This window comes from Mytilus edulis, chromosome 4 (assembly GCF_963676685.1).
Source record: "Mytilus edulis chromosome 4, xbMytEdul2.2, whole genome shotgun sequence".
NCBI lineage: Eukaryota > Metazoa > Mollusca > Bivalvia > Mytilida > Mytilidae > Mytilus > Mytilus edulis.
In genome coordinates, this window is record NC_092347.1 from 87,696,119 (window position 1) to 87,719,017 (window position 22,899).

General features: G+C 31.5%; 1 protein-coding gene across 2 annotated transcripts in view; it reads left to right on the forward strand.

Moving 5' to 3' along the window:
- The window catches only part of LOC139520906 (probable tRNA(His) guanylyltransferase), a 44,969-nt gene that overhangs the window by 13,935 nt on the left and 8,135 nt on the right, over positions 1-22,899 (forward strand). For both annotated transcript variants that reach the window (XR_011663978.1, XM_071313939.1), the window contains exons 2-3: positions 16,131-16,466; positions 18,674-18,850. Coding sequence is in view for 1 of the 2 variants with exons in the window: in XM_071313939.1 (XP_071170040.1) it covers positions 16,363-16,466; positions 18,674-18,850 (281 nt within the window). In the remaining variant the exon portion in view is untranslated. The remainder of the gene's footprint in view (positions 1-16,130; positions 16,467-18,673; positions 18,851-22,899) is intronic.

Below are 22,899 nucleotides of genomic sequence, written 5' to 3' on the forward strand. Positions count from 1 at the left end.
TACTAACGCTTATATTCAAATTTATGTCTCACCTTCTATGTTCGAGCACATCATATTAATAAACAGTTATAAACATTTTACCAATAAAAATGTCGTTATTTAGTACAGTACTCACACTGATAACAATTTATTGTGTGTGTCATGAAGTAGATCATAAGTTTGTGTCATTAGAAAATGGCAAAACTACAGGTAGTTCACCATTTATCAAATCTTACCCAAAAGACATTGAAGATCATAATGCTTTGTTATTTGTTCCAAAAATCAACATTACAGAGAACAAATTTGTATCCATGTATTTCTGGCTATACCACTCAAGCAAAATACACTGCTGCAATAAAGCATTACATGCAACTTTGAAAAACCACCACTTGTTGCTAAAAATTCTGTTAAGTGGCCAAATTGAACTCAACCCAGGCCCTAGAATGCCACGCTGGCCATGCGGTTCATGTGGAAAAAATGTCACTTGGAGTTGGAAATGTAAAGCTCTAGAGTGCGACTCTTGTAAGACTTGGTACCATGTAGACTGCCAAGGAGGTATGCAAACAACAATGTATAACATAATGGACAACAGTAACCTGTCCTGGAACTGTATTAAATGTGGACTCCCAAACTTTAGTAGTTCATTTTTCAACCAAACTGATATATCATCATCAGTCACAAACAATTCTTTTTCATTGTTAAGCGATATCGGTAGTCCTGGACAGCCACATGCTTGTTCATCACCAATATCACAAAAGGACATCAGAAAACAAAACAAAAAAGGTATAAATACCCAAAATAAGTTACTCAGACCTTTAAAAATAGTAAATATTAACTTCCAGTCTATTAAGAACAAAAAACCAGAAGTAGATATTTTGATTGATACCACACAGCCTGATATTATAATTGGTACTGAAACCTGGTTAGACTCAAAAACATCATCTTATGAATATTTTTCAAAAGATCATTACACAGTATTTAGAAAAGATAGACCACCAAATAAAAAAGGACAATGTCATGGAGGTGTACTCATAGCTATATCAAATAATTATTTATGTACAGAAATCAAAGAACTAGACACAGGATGTGAAATGATATGGGTAGAATTATCGATATCAAATGCACGTAAATGTTATATATGTGCTTATTATCGACCCCAGCCAGATGATGATACATCTTTAGATTTACTAAATGAATCCATAAGTAGAATAAATGTAAACTCAAAGTCAGCCATAATTATTGGTGGGGACTTTAATTTAGGAAACATCAATTGGGAAACAACAAGTGTCATCCCTGGAAAACCAAACCAAAAACAACATCAACAATTTTTAGATATGATAAATGACCATTCATTAGCACAAGTTGTAAACATACCAACTCGAAATGATAAAATTTTAGATCTTGTGTTAACAAATTATCCAGCCATCATTGAAAAAACTGAAACCATACCACCACTAGGTGAGGCAGACCATGATATTGTATATTTAGAATGTTTACTATCACTAAAAAGATGCCAAACCAAGCCACGAAAAGTATATAAATATAAAAATGCTAACTGGCAAAAAATAAAAGAGGATATAGACGGCATATATCAAAAGATCATACATAAAAAAGATAGTGAAGATACAAACACACTTTGGTTAATATTCAAAAACTCATTACAAAACACTATCACTGAGAACATACCACAGAAAATGATGAGAAATAGTAAAAATTTACCTTGGATAACAGACAGTATTAGACGGCAAATGAAAAAGTACAAGAAAAAGTATCAAAAGTACAAATTAAAAGGCAAAGGGAAACTAGACCAACTTAAAAAATTAAAACATGATATACAAAAACAACAAAGAACATCTTATTGGAATTATATTGAAAATATGATATGTGGGATACCAGTTGATGAAAACCCTACTACTATATCAAAGAGTTTCCCAAAAAATCTGTTCAGTTACATAAAAACACAAAAGTCTGAAAGCTCTAACATACCACCACTCCGAAAAGAGGGCTCACTAACATCTGACTCAAAAGCAAAAGCTAATATTTTAAATGAACAGTTCAAAAAAGCATTTACACCTGTAACAGATGACCCAATACCAGACAAGGGCGTCAGTAAACATCCGCAGATGCCTGATATTAAGATACAAAAACAAGGCATTGAAAAACTCCTAAATAATATCAACATCAACAAAGCTGCTGGGCCTGATCTCATCCATGGTAAAATTTTAAAAGAGTGTAAATCATCTATCTCTCCCATCTTATCAATCATATTTCAAACATCACTGAACTCTGGAAAGATCCCAGATGACTGGCGTCACGCAAGTGTATGTCCAGCATTCAAAAAAGGTGACAAACACGATCCTATAAACTATCGTCCAATATCATTGACTTGCATCTGCTGCAAACTATTAGAACATGTTGTAGCTAGTAGCATTATGAAACATCTGGAAAAAAATAAAATACTATATGACTTACAACATGGTTTTCGATCCTCCCGCTCCTGTGAAACTCAGCTAATATCATTTATTCAAGATCTTGCAAATTCAAATAATAAAAACATCCAAATAGACATCATAATAATGGATTTTGCAAAAGCATTTGATAAAGTTTCACACCACCACCTCATGTATAAAATTGGTTTCTATGGTATAAATTGTAATGCATATTATTGGATTCAAGATTTCTTAACAAACAGAACACAAACAGTAGTCCTTGAAGGTGAAACATCAAATAAAATTCCTGTAACATCTGGGGTACCCCAAGGCACAGTGCTTGGTCCAATTTTATTTTTAATCTTCATCAATGATTTGGCAGAATATATTGAACACAGTACATTAAGATTGTTTGCAGATGACAGCATTATTTATAGGGAAATTAAAAAACCAGATGACACACTTAAATTACAGTCTGACTTAGAAGTGGCCGGCAGGTGGGAGCAGGACTGGCTCATGCATTTCCACCCTGACAAGTGCAACATTCTCAGTGTAACTCAGAAACGCAAACCTTTAGACTTTACCTATAAATTACACAATCACTCTTTAGAAAAAGTTGACTCTACAAAATATTTAGGCCTAACTCTTCAATCAAACTTAAAATGGGACAAACATATAGATAACATGACATCAAAAGCAAACCAGTCCCTTGGATTTATTCGTAGAAACCTAAAAATAGCATCACCGAAAGTTAAAGCTCATGCATATAAAGCTCTTGTCCGACCAAAATTAGAGTACTGCTCAACAATTTGGGACCCACATCAAAAACAACAAAATTTACAAATTGAAAAAGTTCAGAGAAGAGCAGCACGCTTCTCATGCAACCGCTTCCATAACACCAGCTCAGTTACTGAAATGATGACAGACCTAAATTGGTACCCACTCGAAATTAGGCGTTTACGATACAGACTTGTTTTCTTTTACAAAATTATTCATGAAATTGTTGCAGTTCCTACACATAATCTTTTGATCCCACTTGACAATAGAACCAGACATAGCAATCCACACTCATTTAGGCAAATACAAACATCTAAAGACAGTTATAAATATTCATTTTATCCACGAACAGTTATAAATTGGAATCATCTGCCACAACAAATAGTATCATGCAGTACGGTAGAGGGATTCAAGAGTATGATCTCAGAATCTGCTCTAATCCCCATATTCTATCCCTAACTATTCTGTTATCAAATGTATATAGTTTTATCACAACTTATTTTTTCAAATGTACATACGTTATGTTGATTTTTTTGATTTTGTTATTTTTGATTTTTTTGTTGCTAAATTAGTGTAAATTATAAATTTTATAGTCGACGCCCGGCGAATAATCTTCAATAATTGAAGGATCGCTAGAAACCAAAAGAAGAAGAAGAAGAAGTCAAGTCGGCACCTGGTTAAATTGGCATCTAGTCAAATCGGCACCTATTTGACGTCAATTCGGCTTCCAATAATATTTATTATAATATTTTCTATTCAATTAATTAATAACTGTTACCAAGTACATAGTGAATATTAGGTAAACAACGAGACCAAAGTGAATATGTTGTTGTGTATAAAAGTAAACAACGAAGCTATTGTTTTAACCATTAGACAATTATTAAAATTAAATGAAAAACTATGAGTCCCTTTCAATAAATCAAACTTTCATGCCAAATAATTAGCAAATTTAAGGTGGTTTTTTTTTCAGTAATGTTTAAACAGCATTAAACAAACAATCCTGTAAAAGACTTAACTGGTTAAATAGTGCATAAAAATATCCAATAAGGCTATTTTATTTTTTTCTGGGACGCCTTCCTAAGACGTTCGAAGGAAGGCTTCCTAAGAAGGCGTCCCAGAAAAAAATTAACATAAGCCTTGTGGTCATCGGAAGGTGTCCCAGAATAAAATTTAAAAAGCCTTGCCAGACGTAATAATTATTTGGACTAATATATATCATTAATAATACACCAAAAAATTCATGTAGTTGAGAAAAATAAATACATTCAAAATGTACATGAACATCCAAAAAAGTGAAAGTTAGTATTAACTCTTTTTGCTTTAAAAATTTACAACTGCATTTAAGTATTGAATGCTTTCTTTTGTAAATTCATTGAGGTGTAAAAGCGTTGACCGAAGTACTTTTTGTATGAAGCGCGTAAGCGCTTCATTCTAAAAATGTGCACACGGTCAACGCTTTTGCAACCCTATGAGGTTACAAAAAGAAACATTCAATACTTATAATTACTTTTTTTAGCTAGGATCATGAAAACACGAATTTTATAACTTTTTTATTCAATTCATCTGTGCACTTTATTGTGGGACCACGTGTTATCATGAATGAAAAGTTTTATTGAGTGATGCAATTGCTTGAGGAATAACATGTGATGTGCAGTTAGCCAATCAGAATAAAGTATTATAATGAAACATATATCAAATGTAATTATAACAAAATACATTACGTTGTAAGAGTTATCTCCCCAAACACTGTTTTTCTTGTGGCCACCTCTCCTTCGTAACCGTAAAAGATTTTATTTTACCAAATTGCTCGTTACATATTTAGGATAAGAATATTCGTTTGAACCATAGCTCTATGGGCACTCCATATGAGAGTTATTCACCCTTTTTCATTTGATTCAAGCGATATGCATTTTCAACTGGTAAACCATAACTGATAGAGACCTAGGGTCTTCATGAGGTCATTGGTACTAAAAATGAAAATGAGGTCAATGTCAAAGGTCAAGGTCATATTATAAATTTTGATTTTGGCTTATTTTCACTTCTTTTCAAATACTGTATGACATTTTGACAAATAATTTTTCATAAATTATTAGTTGCGACATGTCCTTACTTGTATATTTTGGTTGAAAGGCTGCGCATACAATAAAAGGGAGTTTTTGTCCATCTTACATTTAAAATTACGCGTCAAGTTGTAGTACTCATTAACCAAACATATTAAAGACCTAGGATATTTTGATTCAAGGTCCATGGTTTGTGACCTTGAAATTGAGGTCAAGGTCATAGGTTAATAGGACGTCATAAAGCCATAGGAACTAACATTTTAAACTGATTTTTCATATTTCAATATAAAAATAGATCTTTTCTAGTGGAAAGACTTCAATTGTTCTCTGAACAATTTGTTTTTAATTTACATCATATTTTGTGGGAGAAGGGGGTTCAGACTATGTGGTATCAGGTCTGTTTGCGCCCAATACACTTTCGCACCTCGCACGTTCACACCCAAGGTCCGTTCGCACTCTACTCATTCGCGCCCAATTTTAATTCAAATTCAAGTTGAATAATTGGAAAATCATGATTGTTGTTTTAAATTGCTTTGGTGTAAATACTGAATGTATTTTTAGCTTGGTATGAGTAAAACATTGAAGATTTTAAAGGAAAAACACAAAAGATAATTGTTTTTAAGCCCTTTGATCTGAAACAACAAAACAATAAAATATAGGAACCAAAATATAGCAATCCACTATTATAACCAAAACATGATAAAATTTATTCAACACACAGAAAAAAAATAGTCAGAATCTCACTTCATTATGAAAGAGGTCAATGAAACAAAGTATAGCAATACACTAACCAAAACATGATTAAGAGTTATTCAACGCTAAATAAAACGTTGACAAAATACCACTTTATTTAGAAACGATTATTATTATCTTTAACAATACGCTATCCAAAACATGATTAAGATTTATTCAACACAAAAAAAAAATGCTGTCTCACTTTATTTTGAGACAATGACCACAATTATACTTATAAGAAAACACTTGCTTACAGAGTTATTAAACACAAAACCAATTAAGATTAGTTGCGAACATGTAGGGTGTGAAAGTGAAAGGGGGCGAACATGAGTTGGTGCAAACGTGAATGGCGCGAACGGACCCGGATTCAGCCTATGTACCAGTGAGAAATATAGAAGCCTTTCTACGGTATTTATTTGTACAATTCAGGTAGTCTTGACCTATTCATTTGTCTTAAAAAAAAACCAGCCAGTTGGCACCTTCACTTCACACACTCACATATACGAATATCAATTATATGCTTACGAGACATGTTGCATTGTTAAACTAATTACGGTATGTGAAAATCAAGACTTGCATAAAACTATCCCAATATTAGAGACAGTGGCGTCATTTTTCTTCAGAGCTTTCAGCTCTTTGATTATAACTGTTGTCTTCTTCTTATCACGGAAGGTGGAAGTAGGATTTTGAGTAGAATAATTCAGTTTAAAAGCACTATTTGCACAAGACATTTTAAAGATATAGAAAATTTTGGTATGAGTGCCAGTGAGACAACTCTTCATCCAAGTATCAATTTATAAAAGTATACCATTATAGGTCAAGTTACAGCCTTTAACACAGAGCCTTGTAACCTAGTAAGATAAGGTATAGTATATGTACAAGTATTAACTTACCTGAAAATTCAATAAGGAGCAATTATAAAATCGGCGCAAATGAAAGAATGATAACTTTTATACGACCGCAAAAATTTTAATTTTTTGGGCGTATATTGCTATCACGTTGGCGTCGTCGTCGTCGTCCGAATACTTTTAGTTTTCGTACTCTAACTTTAGTAAAAGTGAATAGAAATCAATGAAATTTTAACACAAGGTTTATGACCACAAAAGTAACGTTGGGATTGATTTTGGGAGTTTTGGTCCCAAAATTTTAGGAATTAGGGGCCAAAAAGGGCCCAAATAAGCATTTTCTTGGTTTTCGCACTATAAATTTAGTTTAAGTGAATAGAAATCTATGAAATTTTGAAACAAGGTTTATGACCACAAAAGGAAGGTTGGGATTGATTTTTGGGAGTTTTGGTTCCAACAGTTTAGGAATTAAGGGCCAAAAAAGGGCCCAAATAAGCATTATTCTTGGTTTTCGCACAATAACTTTAGTATAAGTAAATAGAATTCAATGAAATTTTAACACAAGGTTTATGACCACAAAAGGAAGGTTGGGATTGATTTTTGGAGTTGAGGTCACAACAGTTTATGAATTAGGGGCCAAAAAGGGGCCCAAATAAGCATTATTTTTGGTTTTTGCACCATAACTTTAGTATAAGTAAATAGAAATCTATGAAATTTAAACACAAGGTTTATGACCATAAAAGGAATGAACTTTGTGTGATTTCATCAAAAATTGAATGATTGGGGTTCTTTGATATGCCGAATCTAACTATGTATGTAGATTCTTAATTTTTGGTCCCATTTTCAATTAAGGTCCAAAGGGTCCAAAATTAAACTTAGTTTGATTTTAACAAAAATTGAATCCTTGGGGTTCTTTGATATGCTGAATTTAAAAATGTACTTAGATTTTTAATTATTGGCCTTGTTTTCAAGTTGGTCCAAATGGGGGTCCAAAATTAAACTTCGTTTGATTTAATCAAAAATTGAAGAAATGGGTTCTTTGATAAGCCAAATCTAACTGTGTATGTAGATTCTTAATTTTTGGTCCAGTTTTCAAATTGGTCTACATTAAGGTCCAAAGGGTCCAAAATTAAAATAAGTTTGATTTTAACAAAAATTAAGTTCTTGGGCTTATTTGATATGCTTTATCTAAATATGTACTTTGATTTTTGATTATGGGCCCAGTTTTCAAGTTGGTCCAAATCAGGATTCCATATCAAGTATTGTGCAATAGCAAGAAATTTTCAATTGCACAGTATTGCACAATAGCAAGAAATATCTAATTGCACAATATTGTGCAATAGCAATTAATTTTCAATTGGAGTTATCTTTCTTTGTATAGAATAGTAGTTGATAATATATGTTGGAAATTTGCCAGACATGACTATGATGTCATTTTCTATTTTTATTTGCCAATAACTTTATGTAAATAACTTCATTGGAAATTTGCCAATATAAAATGTTGCTGATGAAGCTTTTTTTCCTTATCTTATCTAAAATGTTTTTAGATAATGTATGTTGGACATTTGCCAGACATGACTATGATGTCATTTTCTATTTTTATTTGCCAATAACTTTATGTAAATAACTTCATTGGAAATTTGCCAATATAAAATGTTGCTGATGAAGATTTTTTTATTGTTTTATACAATAAACAATGTATATTCACTTTTACTACCAACCAATCTTTACCATTCAGTGATAACAAGCACTTTATTTTACATTTTAATATTTTATGATGTATTTAAAAGAGTACTGTAAATTCAGAAATTATTGCGAGGTTTTTATTATTGCGAATAATGCGACAGAGTTGTAAACGCAATAATTAAAACTCGCATTTTGTAATATCTTAACTGAATTAAGCATGACTTTTCTCAAAATCGTAATAATTAAAATCGCATTTAATTTAAAATGACAAAATCACAATAATAAATGGACGCAATAATTTCTGAATTTACAGTAGTTATTGTTGCAGACTCCATTAGAAATTTGAATTGATATCAGTTTTTGAAAAAGGGAAACGGGGATGTGAAAAAAAGGGGGGGGGGGTAAATTTTTCTCATTTCAGATTTCATAAATAAAAAGAAAATTTCTTCAAACATTTTTTTGAGAGGATTAATATTCAACAGCATAGTGAATTGCTCAAAGGCAAAAAAAAACAACTTTTAAGTTCATTAGACCACATTCATTCTGTGTCAGAAACCTATGCTGTGTCAACTATTTAATTTTAGATTTAAAAAGTTTGAAGAAGAAATCTTTAATTGATTTGTAAAATCTTGACATTTGTTTTGTGTAAAAAAAAAACATTTAACGTAAAAAATTTGATCACAATCCAAATTCAGAGCTGTATCACGCTTGAATGTTTTGTCCATACTTGCCCCAACTGTTCAGGGTTCGACCTCTGCGGTCGTATAAAGCTGCGCCCTGCGGAGCACCTGGTTAAAATCTGTGCAAATGTCATACGCCTGTACCCCTATTTTTGACATTTTTACCTATTATGTTCACACATCGTTGTCAATAGAATGGAATTTAATGTGACTGTTATTCAAGTGAGCGGTTTTGCTAGCTATGAAACCAGATTCAATCCACCATTTTCTACATAAGAAAATGTCTGTACCAAGTCCGGAATATGACAGTTGTTTTCCATTTGTTTGATGTGTTTGAGCTTTTATTTTTGCCATTTCATTAGGGAGCTACCATTTGATTTTTATGGGGGGGCTAGGATGAAAAATTTTGTCCTGCGTTTTTTTTTAGCTGTAATCTCTGTCCTGCCTTTTTATTTTTCACTCTGTTCGGTCCTGCCTTTTTAGCTCACCTGGCCCGAAGGGCCAAGTGAGCTTTTCCCATCACTTTGCGTCCGTCGTCCTGCGTCCGTCGTCGTCCGTCGTCGTTAACTTTTACAAAAATCTTCTCCTCTGAAACTACTGGGCCAAATTTAACCAAACTTGGCCACAATCATCATTGGGGTATCTAGTTTAAAAAATGTGTCCGGTGACCCGGCCAACCAACCAAGATGGCCGCCATGGCTAAAAATAGAACATAGGGGTAAAATGCAGTTTTTGGCTTATAACTCAAAAACCAAAGCATTTAGAGCAAATCTGACAGGGATAATATTGTTCATCAGGTTAAGATCTATCTGCCCTGAAATTTTCAGATGAATCGTACATTCCGTTGTTGGGTTGCTGCCCCTGAAATGGTAATTTTAAGGAAATTTTGCTGTTTTTGGTTATTATCTTGAATATTATTATAGATAGAGATAAACTGTAAACAGCAATAATGTTCAGCAAAGTAAGATCTACAAATAAGTCAACATGACCAAAATGGTCAGTTGACCACTTTAGGAGTTATTGCCCTTTATAGTCAAGTTTTAACCATTTTTCGTAAATCTTAGTAATCTTTTAGAAAAATCTTCTCCTCTGAAACTACTGGGCCAAATTTAACCAAACTTGGCCATAATCATCATTGGGGTATCTAGTTTAAAAAATGTGTCCGGTGCCCCGCCAAACCAACCATGATGGCCGCCATGGCTAAAAATAGAACATAGGGATAAAATGCAGTTTTTGGCTTATAACTCAAAAACAAAAGCATTTAGAGCAAATCTGACACGAGTAAAATTGTTCATCAGGTCAAGATCTATTTGCCCTGAAATTTTCAGATTAATCGGACATTCTGTTGTTGGGTTGCTGCCCCTGAAATGGTAATTTTAAGGAAATTTTGCTGTTTTTGGTTATTATCTTGAATATTATAATAGATAGAGATAAACTGTAAACAGCAATAATGTTCAGCAAAGTAAGATCTACAAATAAGTCCACATGACCAAAATGGTCAGTTGACCACTTTAGGAGTTATTGCCCTTTATAGTCAAGTTTTAACCATTTTTCGTAAATCTTAGTAATCTTTTAGAAAAATCTTCTCCTCTGAAACTACTGGGCCAAATTTAACCAAACTTGGCCATAATCATCATTGGGTTATCTAGTTAAAAAAATTTGTCCGGTAACTCGGCCAACAAACCAAGATGGCCGCCATGGCTAAAAATAGAACATGGGGGTAAAATGCAGTTTTTGGCTTATAACTCAAAAACCAAAGCATTAAGAGCAAATCTGACAGGATGTAAAATTGTTGATCAGGTCACGATCTATCTGCCCTGGAATTTTCAGATGAATTGGATAATCGGTTGTTAGATTGCTGCGCCTGAATTGGTAATTTTGAGGAAATTTTGCTGTTTTTTTGTTATTATCTTGAATATTATTATAGATAGAGATAAACTGTAAACAGCAATAATGTACAGCGAAGTAAGAACTAAAAATAAGTCAGTATGACCAAAATAGTCAATTGACCCCCTCAGGAGTTATTGCCCTTCATAGTCAATTTTTAACAATTTTCTTAAAATTTGAAGATTTTCAATAACAATTACCACAGAAAGTACTGTTATAGATAGAGATAATTGTAAGCAGCAAGAATGTTTAGTAAAGTAAGATCTACAAACACATCACCATCACCAAAACACAATTTTGTCATGAATCCATCTGTGTCCATTGTTTAATATTCACATAGACCAAGGTGAGCAACACAGGCTCTTTAGAGCCTCTAGTTTTTTTAGTTTATCCTGACTTTTTTTTTACCTAAATTGTCGTCCTGACTTTTTTTTTTTGCAAGTGTCTCATCCTGCCTTTTTTTTTTTACTCAAAACTCCTGTCCTGCCTATTTTTTTCAAATTTCATCCTAGCCCCCCCATAAAAATCAAATGGTAGCTCCCTTAGGAACTTTCCATTTCAAATTTTCCTCAGAGTTAAGTATTTTTATGATTTTACTTTTTTCTAGGAAATATTGTGTGAATTTTTCTGTTAGTCATGTTTGAGTTTAAATTATATTTAGTATAAATATATTAGCAAATTATAATTTATGAATTTTTTTTATGGTAAATTGTCACTTGCATGTTATAATTATATGCCATACATAAAACCCTTATTGGAAATTAAGGAATAACAGTACTGTAGTTGAAGAGTTGCCACCGTCAATTGTAGATTTGACGGTCGCAAATGCAGTTTTACTGGCGACGCGGAGCGGAGACAGTAAAACGGAGATTTGCGACCGTCAAATCAAAATTGACTGTGGCAACTCTTCAACTACAGTACTGTTATTCTGATTCTAATGCAAAATGAAATAATACGATAAAACTTGGAAAAATGTCTTAATTTGACAAATAAAAAAAATCCGCGAAACTTCATGAATGATTTTTGCGTAAAGACGTCATGGATAAACGTGACGTCATACAAATGAAAACTTACAAACTGGAGGTTATTGCGTTTCCTGTACGCTTCAAATTCGGATAAAATAACATTAAAACGGCAAATTAGAGGTAGGTGTTGTTTAATTTTCGATTATATAGTAGTAATCGAACATTTGTTGATTCAATCATTTCAAAATGGTTGTCCCTCCTTAGTTACGCCTGGTCAACTGTGGATTTGACGGCAACTTTTAGCCAATGAAAAAAATTGTTACATATATATTGCATTAAAATATAATAATTTTACACTGTAAAATATATATTACAATAGTGCTGAGTGACTAAGAAACTGATAATCCTTATTTGAAAAAATTTAAGTTGACCAATGAACACTGGAATTGCGTTCAATATCGAAGGTCATTGTAAGAAACATATGATCACCATCTTTATCCCCGGCTTAGTATATATCTAGGATTTTGATTGGTTAACGCACTTCTTTACAAAACCCATAGCCCCTGGGTGTTGCTAGCCCATATCCCCGGACGTTGCTAACCATTTTCCCGGGGAACTTCACGCAAGTTTTCCTTAGTTCCATGATTGCTCCTTGTGAAATATTGAATTCTGTAGATTATCCATGATGTTTGTAATTAATATTTAATTCATTAACGATTTTGTCCTATTATACCAATCATTTACACTCATTCCATTAAATGCATCACTTGACTGCCACATTTTCAAGGAATGGGACTACTGACCTAGCTATGCAAATGACCCACGTTGACGTCACACCATCTATGACGTAGCTCTCACAACATTGAGCGCCAAATTTAACTCAATCAAGTTTCTCTGTCTCCATATTAAAAACGTCTTATATATGACTACCTGTAGGGTTCTACCAAAGGTAGTACCATACACCCTGTAGAAACTATGTAAAATTTCCAAATTTCAATAAAACTTTTTTAGATAATGAAAAAAACGTTGTTTTCACGTTACACTTTGTACCCGAATTTCCATAAAACTTGCCCTATTCGGACTAAGACCGGGGATAAATTTGTTATCTACGTTCATATCCGTAGATATGGATATTTTAACACCCTTCAGTACCCTGTACACCCTACGGCTACGCCTCATGGTGTACTTGGGTACTTCAGGGTGTTAAAATATCCATATCTATGGATATGAACGTAGATAACTTATAATACACCATTGATTTATTACTCATGTTAATTCACCCTTTCATAATTGTATGACTTGGTTAAAATTACTTTTGTTTGCACTCTACATTAAATTGCAGTACATGGTTAAAGTGTTATTGTTTTTGACATCAAATGACTCTGTCACACCTTCATTGGATTTTATGAAATTTGACAGAGGCATTACATGTATGTTTGAATAAATATTTGTATTTTTTATCCAGTATTTTACTTATAAGTGAAATAAGTTTGTTTTGAAGTTTACAATAACATGTTTACATTTATAACATTTTTAGACATTATTACACTTATTTTGTTTTTAAGAAACTTGGAAAGAAGCTTTTTTTTTTTAAATCAAATAAGAAACGATGAATAGCATCTGAGGTAAAAAGTTTTGATTTAAAAGAAAAAAAATCTTATGTTTATTGATAAAACTTAGTTTTTGTCAATAAATATTACATGTTTACACTTACAGTATCAATTCCATACTAGACAGAGGGAGAGCAAGGGGTTTAACTGTTATGCTGTTATGGGGCAATTTAATTCTTTGTTATCTGTTATTCTGAAAATATATTTGCTGTTAGCTGTTATTGTCTTATTCATTGTTAGCTGTTATTGGACTATTAGGTTTTTTGTTATCTGTTATTGTGATAATATTGGGGTCTACCACTAGTAATATGGTGGTCCCGTATTTGGCGAAGGATTTCATTAAAATATACCCATCACAGATCAACACATAAACATATTAATATCAGTGAGATGCAGGACAATTACAGTATATATCTTATGATTATAATTTGTAATAAAATCCATTTTTTTATGAACATGTAGCTTGCTGTTCGGTGTGAGCCAAGGAAAGCTCCATGTTGAACGTTGAAGGCTGTTTTTTTTTACCTACAATGGTTTACTTTTATAAATTGTTACTTGGATGGAGATTTGTATCATTGGCACTCATACCACATCTTGCTTTATCTATGTATTTAGATTTTTTTTTGTATGGGTATAATGTTCCTTGTTTCCCTTACGTACATATTAAATTCGAGCATTTCTTAATATGACAAAAAGGAAAGTATATGGCCAGGGATATCTGATGAGGATCTCAATTAAGAACTACATGGAGGTCTTTACTACCAGTTAACATTTTATATATAAAGTACACAGACTCAGATCTGTGATTCTTTTCAAAGCAGAACCAAATACATTGTACAATGAAAGTTCAAACCATGTACTGGGTTCCGAAGCTACACTTATAACTCATTACAAACAAAGATGTATTTCGTCTTTAAGCCATTGTTCCACTACTAAACTATGTATTCTACTTACTAGTACACTTCGTACACTCAAAAACCTGATAATAAGATGTTCAAATAAGGCCTTTGAAAAAAGTGGAATAATTGGAGTGTCAAAATTATTTTGAAGTACTTGATAAATTGCATGCTTATAATTTGTGCTTTTGATTTTCTACCCTATATACCACTGTGCCTCGTAGTCCCACACCTCATGCATTAAACGTGCATTTAAAAAAAATCCAGAATGCAAATATATATATTCAAACTCTTTCAGGTCATTTTTTAGTAATAACAAACAAAAAAACTATGTCAATTGGACCTGCTTTAATTGATACCATAAAGTTCTGCCTTAAATTTTTACTAGACGTCATTTTTGCCCAGTTCTATGGAGTTTACGTATATTGTCAAGCTATCAGAATTCCAATGGGGAATAACTGTGCACCACTTATTGCTGGCCTGTTTCTGTTTTATTATGAGTTACAATTAATGAAAAAATTCAGCAACGGAAGGGATTGTGCTTGATTTTCATATGATGGAGACATAATCTTTCAATCAGTCATGCAGGACCTGACTTATTTTAATATTTCAATTACTGTTATCTGTTTTTGTCCATTTTAATTCCTTGTTATCTGTTATAAGCCAAATCAATTTGCTGTTATGCTGTTATTGGGACCCCCCTTGCCCCCCTCTAGACATGCAGGTTCTGTGGAACCCTACTCAGGGATAGCTCTGAAATATATCTAATGGTGCCTGAGTTGTTCATCATTGTCTTAAAAACCATACTAAAACAGACTTGATTTCAAAATAAATATTTAATCATTGATGAGAATAAGTTTTACCATTTATTGAAAATAAAACCGCCACATAGGAGACTCAGTAAACCACGAGAACAGTTATAAGATAGAGCCTTAAAATAGATCTTTGAGGTAATCTGGCTCAGAGACATTTTGGTACAGGTCTCACAACAGCCCTTTAGTGAAGGAAATTTGTATACCAACGTTTTTATAAGTTTGAAATCTTCATTATTTAAATTGCTACAGTATAATTTAGTGAAATATTGTACATGTATCAGAGGTCATTTATTATAATTTCTCATTGAACCAGGATTATGTACAATCTTTTACTACTTTACAAACATCTAAAACACATTTAGAGTTCGAGTTTAAGTTATACAAACTTATTTACCTTCAATGAATGAATAAAACTTACAAATTAATTTGACAAGGTAAATATCGAAATTGCCTTAATTGGAATTTTTCAGATATTTTTAAAAACCTGATCGAGATTATAAGGGTAAATGCCATTTGTATGTATCAATATTCAAACACTCATTCAGGTATGAAATACAATTGATATACAATTCAGAATAGTTGTATCTTTTAAAGGTGAGGTAATATATATCATGTTTTCAACATCTTTGATTTAAAACCGATCTTATTAAAGTTTGAAATTATTCCAGTATTGTAATGTATCGTTGCATAAATTAAGTGTGCCAAACATCGTCTTGTCATTTAACATGAGGGATAATTCTATTATCTTATTTGCTTTATTTTTCAGTCCATTTAACTGGAAGTACTAAACAGTCAACAAGATTCCGTTTAAATTTATGGGATTTTCAGTCATAATAATGTAACCACCAGGACGTCTGTCAAGGATTTTTATTCTTCGTTACTGGGGTCTGTTTAAAATTTAAACGAATAGTGATCTTTTTGCTGCTTAGTAAACAAATCTTTCAGTTTTTATGGTGTGAACAGAAAAGGATTTTTATGGAAGGATAAGTTGAGCGAACATGGCTAAGAGTAAATTTGAATATGTAAAGCAGTTTGAGTCGGAAGACAAATGTTTGCCTAATTGCTGGATAGTTGTTAGAATAGATGGGAAGTCATTCCACAGGTGAGTCTAAACGTATGTTAGAATAAGTTTACGGCAATTAACAAATCAATTTTGTCAAGTACAGAAATAATATAGACATATATTTCACCTTGTTTAAGCACCTTTCAAGATAAGACCTGTTTTATTGAGGTATACATTTTTATAACTGAAAGTTTAGTTAGTGATATATTGCATGGATGTTTTAATTAAATATTTAAACTATTAAAAGTGTATCGCTTTACTTTGCACAAATAAAGAATGAAAGTTTTCGTGACAATTTTATTAAATTATGTTAAAAGTTCATTAAATGTTACAAGGTGAACGCAGACATTTACTGGATAGATTATTTTCAGTTTTGGCAAATTTGATTCTTTCAATTTGGAAAAAAAATTGGAAGTGAAAAATTTAGTTTATCTATGGTTTTTAATTTGCTAGATTGCTTGAAAAATATGAAGATAAGTAGATAGCCTATCATCCAGAGTACTGTAATTTGTGATGAGGGTCTTAAACAAAGGAAAAGGGGTAGGGATTTTGTGTAAAATGGTCATTTCATGGATAGGTTTTAAAAATTCACACTATACACAGTAAATAGATGGCTCAGTTTAAAGTACCAAAACATTCTAAATAAAAATGATAAACACATTTCACCATAATTAACTCTTTACCACCTTATGTAATCTATCATGTTTCATGTATGTATGAAATCACATCTTTGCTCACCGCCAAGGGTTACAATCCCATCCCACCTATGAAGAGTAGGGGGCTAGATTGGTACCCTAAGTTAACCAAGATGGTACAAAGAAGAGATTGGACAGTTAACTGCATGATGACCTGCTGCAGCATATCATTTATAAAGTTTAAAAAGATGTGGTATGAATGTTAATGAGACAACTTTCTACAAGAGATCAAATGACACAGAATTTAACAATTATAGATCACCATACAGCTTTCAACACATCGGAAACTGTTTAAGGTCTACTCTGCTTATGGAGACAGCAGTAAAGAGTATTTTCATGCAATGTTGGTTTTTTCAATTTTCATTTCACATGTTCTCTCTCTTGATGCTCATTTCTCATCCGTTCGTGCAAATTGGTAAGAAATCAATTGTAGGTTATTATTTTTTTTTTATCATGAAATCAGCCTTTAAATTCCAATTCATCTGCACACACCACATTTACAACCCTTGGTGGAAGTTGCATAATTTCTTTTAGTACTCTTTAGTACTGAAAAATTATATTTGAATATTGCAAATTGTCTACTCTAAAAAGAAGTTAAAAGCATTAGTTTATCATTAATCTTTCTAAAGTAGGATCCTATTCTATGTGACATATAAACCGGTTTGTTTGGCATTGACATCAAATATTTTCCAATATTCATCTATAAATGATTAATTAGATCAATAGTTGTATTACAAAATCTACAAATGCTGAAAATGAACACTAAATATTTGTCTCAGAACTTCATTGACCATTTAGTATCGAGGTGTGAAATGAGTTAGAGTAAAACCTGCCTTTTATCAAAAGAACACCATGACTTATATATTATAAATACTATATTGGCAAAATCCCAAAATAATATAAAAATAAATTTAAAGCATTTTAATATGTTCATTGATGAATTTATACAACTAAATTGAGGTCATATATTTAATTATATATATCGGGATAGATATACAATATTTGGTAAAGCAACATTTAATTCTTATATATTTGGCTTTACAAAATAAGTGAAAGGAATTTGAGTGTGAAAAGATTCTTTAGATGTTAAATCTATTTAAAGTTCTAAAAAAACCATAAATCTGTATGTGCATAAATGAAAACTTCTAAATTTATATTCCTAATGATGTTCAAATAGAAGAATGATATTGATAACTATTTATATTTGAATTTTTTATTCACGATATGAATAGATTATAAGTATGATAAAAATATAAAAAGAGAAGATATCAAAATAAATCAAATTTGAATGATTTATCACTAAAAAAAAATACTTTTCAGTTTGGAAAATTTATGAATCAATTTAATTGACAAAGTTAAATATATGCCATTCCATACTGTGGATTCATTATTATTTGTTGGATATTAATTTTCATGGATTTTGTGGATTTATGTAAACCATGAATTAAAAAAAAAACATTTATTCTTAAACAATAAATGCATACACACAATCTGAGACTGATTATTCCTACATGTCCTATATAATGTATATTTGCTCTTGTTTCATTACAGATTTTCTGATGTCCACCATTTTGTAAAGCCTAATGATGATAGAGCTTTGAATCTGATGACTAAAGCTGCACAGTGTGTAATGGAAGAATACAAAGATATTGTCCTCAGTTATGGACAGAGTGATGAATACAGCTTTGTTTTCAAGAAAAATACTTCTGTATTTAATAGAAGGGGAAGGTAAGGTCATAGGTCAAAAAAGAACAAATATCCCTACAGTTTTCCATGTTGCACATATGTATAAAAAAAGAAGATGTGGTATGATTGCCAATGAGAAAACTCTCCACAAGAGACCAAAATGACACAGACATTAACAACTATAGGTCACCGTACGGCCTTCAACAATGAGCTAAGCCTATTAGCATGCTTGAGATTAGTTTCTGCTCTATGTTGAAGGATAACTATAATAATAATAATAATAAATTCTTTATTTAAAGAGGGTAAACTCAGTTAGTTACAATCAACTAATCTTCCCTGAGGCCCTCACATACAAATTACAATACAATCAAAACAGATATTTACACAATAGTTAATTTACAGTCATGTAGTTCAATGTATTGTTATTAACATAAGATATAATGCTGTTTAAGTATACATGTAGTCAAAAAAATCAAATGAAAATAAAAAAAAATATACATTACAAATGCATTGTCATGATTGTAGCAAATATTTCTTATCAGGATTGTGTTAGGTACTTCTTGATACTTTGCTTAAAAGTAAAAGTGTTTTGAGCCTTACGCATTTTGTGTGGTAGTCCATTCCATAATACTGATCCAGAATAAGCAAAGGATTTCTTAAATAGTTCAGCTTTTGGCTTAGGAACTATCAGATTACCTTGAGTGACACCTCTTAAGGAGTAAGGATTATTATCTGATTTCAGTTTAAACTTTTGAACTAGGTACATTGGTGCTTCCATACGCATACATTTATATAGAAGTAAATATTTGTGGTAATTTATTCTATTGTCAACTGTCATCCACCCAAGTTTTTTAAATAAGGGGGCTGAGGGGGATAAAGGATCTGCATCTAGAATTAATCTTGCTGCTCTTTTTTGGAGTTTTAAAATTCTTGTTTTCCCTTCATTTTTACATTCACCCCAAATAATACAGCAGTAGTCAATTAAGGGAAGAATATACCCATTGTAATATGTTTTCCTTGCATTTATATCTAAAAACTTCTTTATTTTAGAAAGAAGGTATATTCTGGATGATATATTAGCACGAACTTGGTCAATTTGATTTTTCCAGTTAAGTGTGCTGTCAATTTTAACACCTAATAATTTTTCACATGAAGAATTTTGTAAGACTTTTGAATTTATTATCAAGTTTGGTTGATAAGTCTGAATTGATAGTTTCTGTTTTGTTCCAGTAACCAAACATTTTGTTTTATTTGCATTAATGAACATGTTGTTCATTTTACACCACTCTTCAACCCTGTATAAATCTTCTTGAACATCATCATGTATGTTTTCTATGTTTTTCCCAGATTTATGAAGAGTGGTGTCATCAGCATATAGGTCTGTTTCACAATTTTCAATACATAAGGGAAGGTCGTTTATAAATAGTACAAACAATAGGGGACCAAGTATAGAACCTTGGGGGACACCAAATTTTATATGTTGTTGTTCAGAATAAACATTACAAATGTTTACCTGCTGTTTTCTGTTATTGAGGTATGACTTAAAAAAACTAACAGTAGCCTCACTAAATCCATAAATTTCAAGCTTTAAACAAAGAATATCATGATCTACCAAATCAAAAGCTTTTTTAAAATCTAATAAAATTGCTAGATTTAAATTACCATCATTCATTTCTTGCAACCATTTGTCAATGATATTGATAAGTGCAGTTTGACAAGAATGCTGCGGCCTGAAACCAGATTGTGTAGGGTGTAAAAGTTTAAGTTTAGATAAATATTTGTACATTTTATTAGAAACATGTTTTTCTATTAATTTTGATAAAGTTGGAAGAACAGATATAGGTCTGTAATTTGTTGCTAAAAGCTTGTCACCATCCTTGAAAACTGGTGTTACCTTAGCATTCTTCAGTAATGAAGGATATATACCAGTATCTATCATTCTGTTAAATATATATGTGAGAGGTGATGCAATAAAAGGGGCACTTAATCTTAGGATTTTTGGACCAATATTATCCATACCAGATGCTTTATTTATATCAAGTTTTGCTAATTCATTAAATAGCTCATTCATATTCACTGGTGGTATAGAAAATTTTTCATGTTTATGTAATTTATTTTTAACAAATTTACTAAGATTACTAAAATCTGCTTTGTTAACAGGTGTATAACTTCCTTGTTCTCTTAGTTTTTCCGCACAGGAAGTGAAAAAGTTATTAAAAGTATCAGCTATACATTTTTTACTTTTAGTTGTATTGTTATCTTCTGTGGCCAACTCATATGGTGTATTTTTAACTTTTGGGTTCAGACTGTGAAGACATTTCCATAATGTTTTAGGGTCATTTGAGTCTTTTACCATATTTTTATAATAATTCTTTTTTGAGTTATCAATAATTTGTTTAGTTTTATTTCTCCAAAATCTATACTCACTCCATAAACCAAGTGCATTATATTTATCTCTCATATTCCTAGCGTAAATGATTTCACTATTATACCATTCAGGCTGTCTGTCTCTTTTAACTCTCTTTTTAACAACAGGAGCATGTTTATCTAAAGCCTTGTTCAACATATCATAAAACAATTGTAGACAGTCAGAGGGGTTTTCTTCAAATTCAATTTCATGAAAAGGCGTAGATTGCAGATCTAATAAAAAATTGTTTTGGTTGAAATTTTTGAAATTTCTATATGTAATTGTACTGTGTGTATTCTTTTTGCCTTTGTTGACTTCTTTCCTTGTTAAACAGATAGGATAATGGTCACTAATTGCATATCTACACACATGTGATTCCTCTATCATATTTGGATTATTGACATAAATATGATCAATCAGTGTACTAGTATCTTTTGTTACCCTTGTGGCTTCTTCAATCAGTTGTTGAAAATTATATGATTCTAAAATATTCAGCCATTTTTGAGGAGGTTTGTTTGGTGCTTTAAAATTGAAATTAAAATCACCCATAATTGTTATATCTGAATTGATGGTCATTGCCACTCTTATTTCTTTTTCAAAATCATCAACCCAATCTATCAGTGACTTTGGTGGCCTATACACAAAACATAATAAAAAAGATTTTTTGTAATCTGGTTTAATTTCAAACCACATTGTTTCCGTACCCCCTATTTCTATGTTGTTTTTTCTTAAAAATTTAATAGTTTCAGAAAAGTAAACAATTAGACCACCCCCACCTTGGGATGTTCTGTCCTTTCTTTCAAATACATAACCAGGTACTTGTAATTCATTATCAGGAGTGTGTTTTGTTAAAAATGTTTCACACAATCCTAATACATCAGGTTGGTTATCAGAAAACATAAGGTTATGTTTAATTTCTTCATATTTACTTTCAATCCTATTAACATTATGAGAACAAATCCTAATACCTTTAACTGTGATTTAAAGAGATGAACAACAGCAATAATAGAGCTGTTCCTTTGTTTTCAGTTTTTCTAGTACATTTAGTGGTTTAGTTTTATTAGCTTTCACTTTCTACTTTCAACCTTTGTTTGTAAATAACTACAAGTCACTAAACTTGACTTAAAAATGAGCAAAACCCGAACTTTATGATATGCTATATAAGGCCCTGGATAACAAAATGTTAAACAACACAATAGACATAATAACAGGATTGGTTTTAGGTAATAAAATGAAATCAAAAACAATATGGCTAATGGTTTCTAACAACACCCACTGGACTAAAGGAAGTATTTTTAGGACAATTTTTTTTTATTAAGAACATAATCCTGATTTTTTTTAACATGTTAATTTTTTAAACATGAAAAGCTAATAGACAAATCCTTACATGTAAATAACAATATAAAGATCTAAAGTGATCTGTTTACATTACCGATATACCACATACTAACAATATTTGGATTTTTGTATTGTTGCCTATTAAAGTATTAGATTATATATGAACAAACTAAATACCCAGAGATTTTGGATGTGATAAAAGTTGTTATCGACATTAATCAACATTTGTAATGTTTTGTTTGAGTGTGTAATGCATTTCAACAGGAATGTTTAATTATTAGAGTAGAACATTTGATAATGAATCTTAATCATGTTGTACATAAATATGTATGTAAACAAAATTATA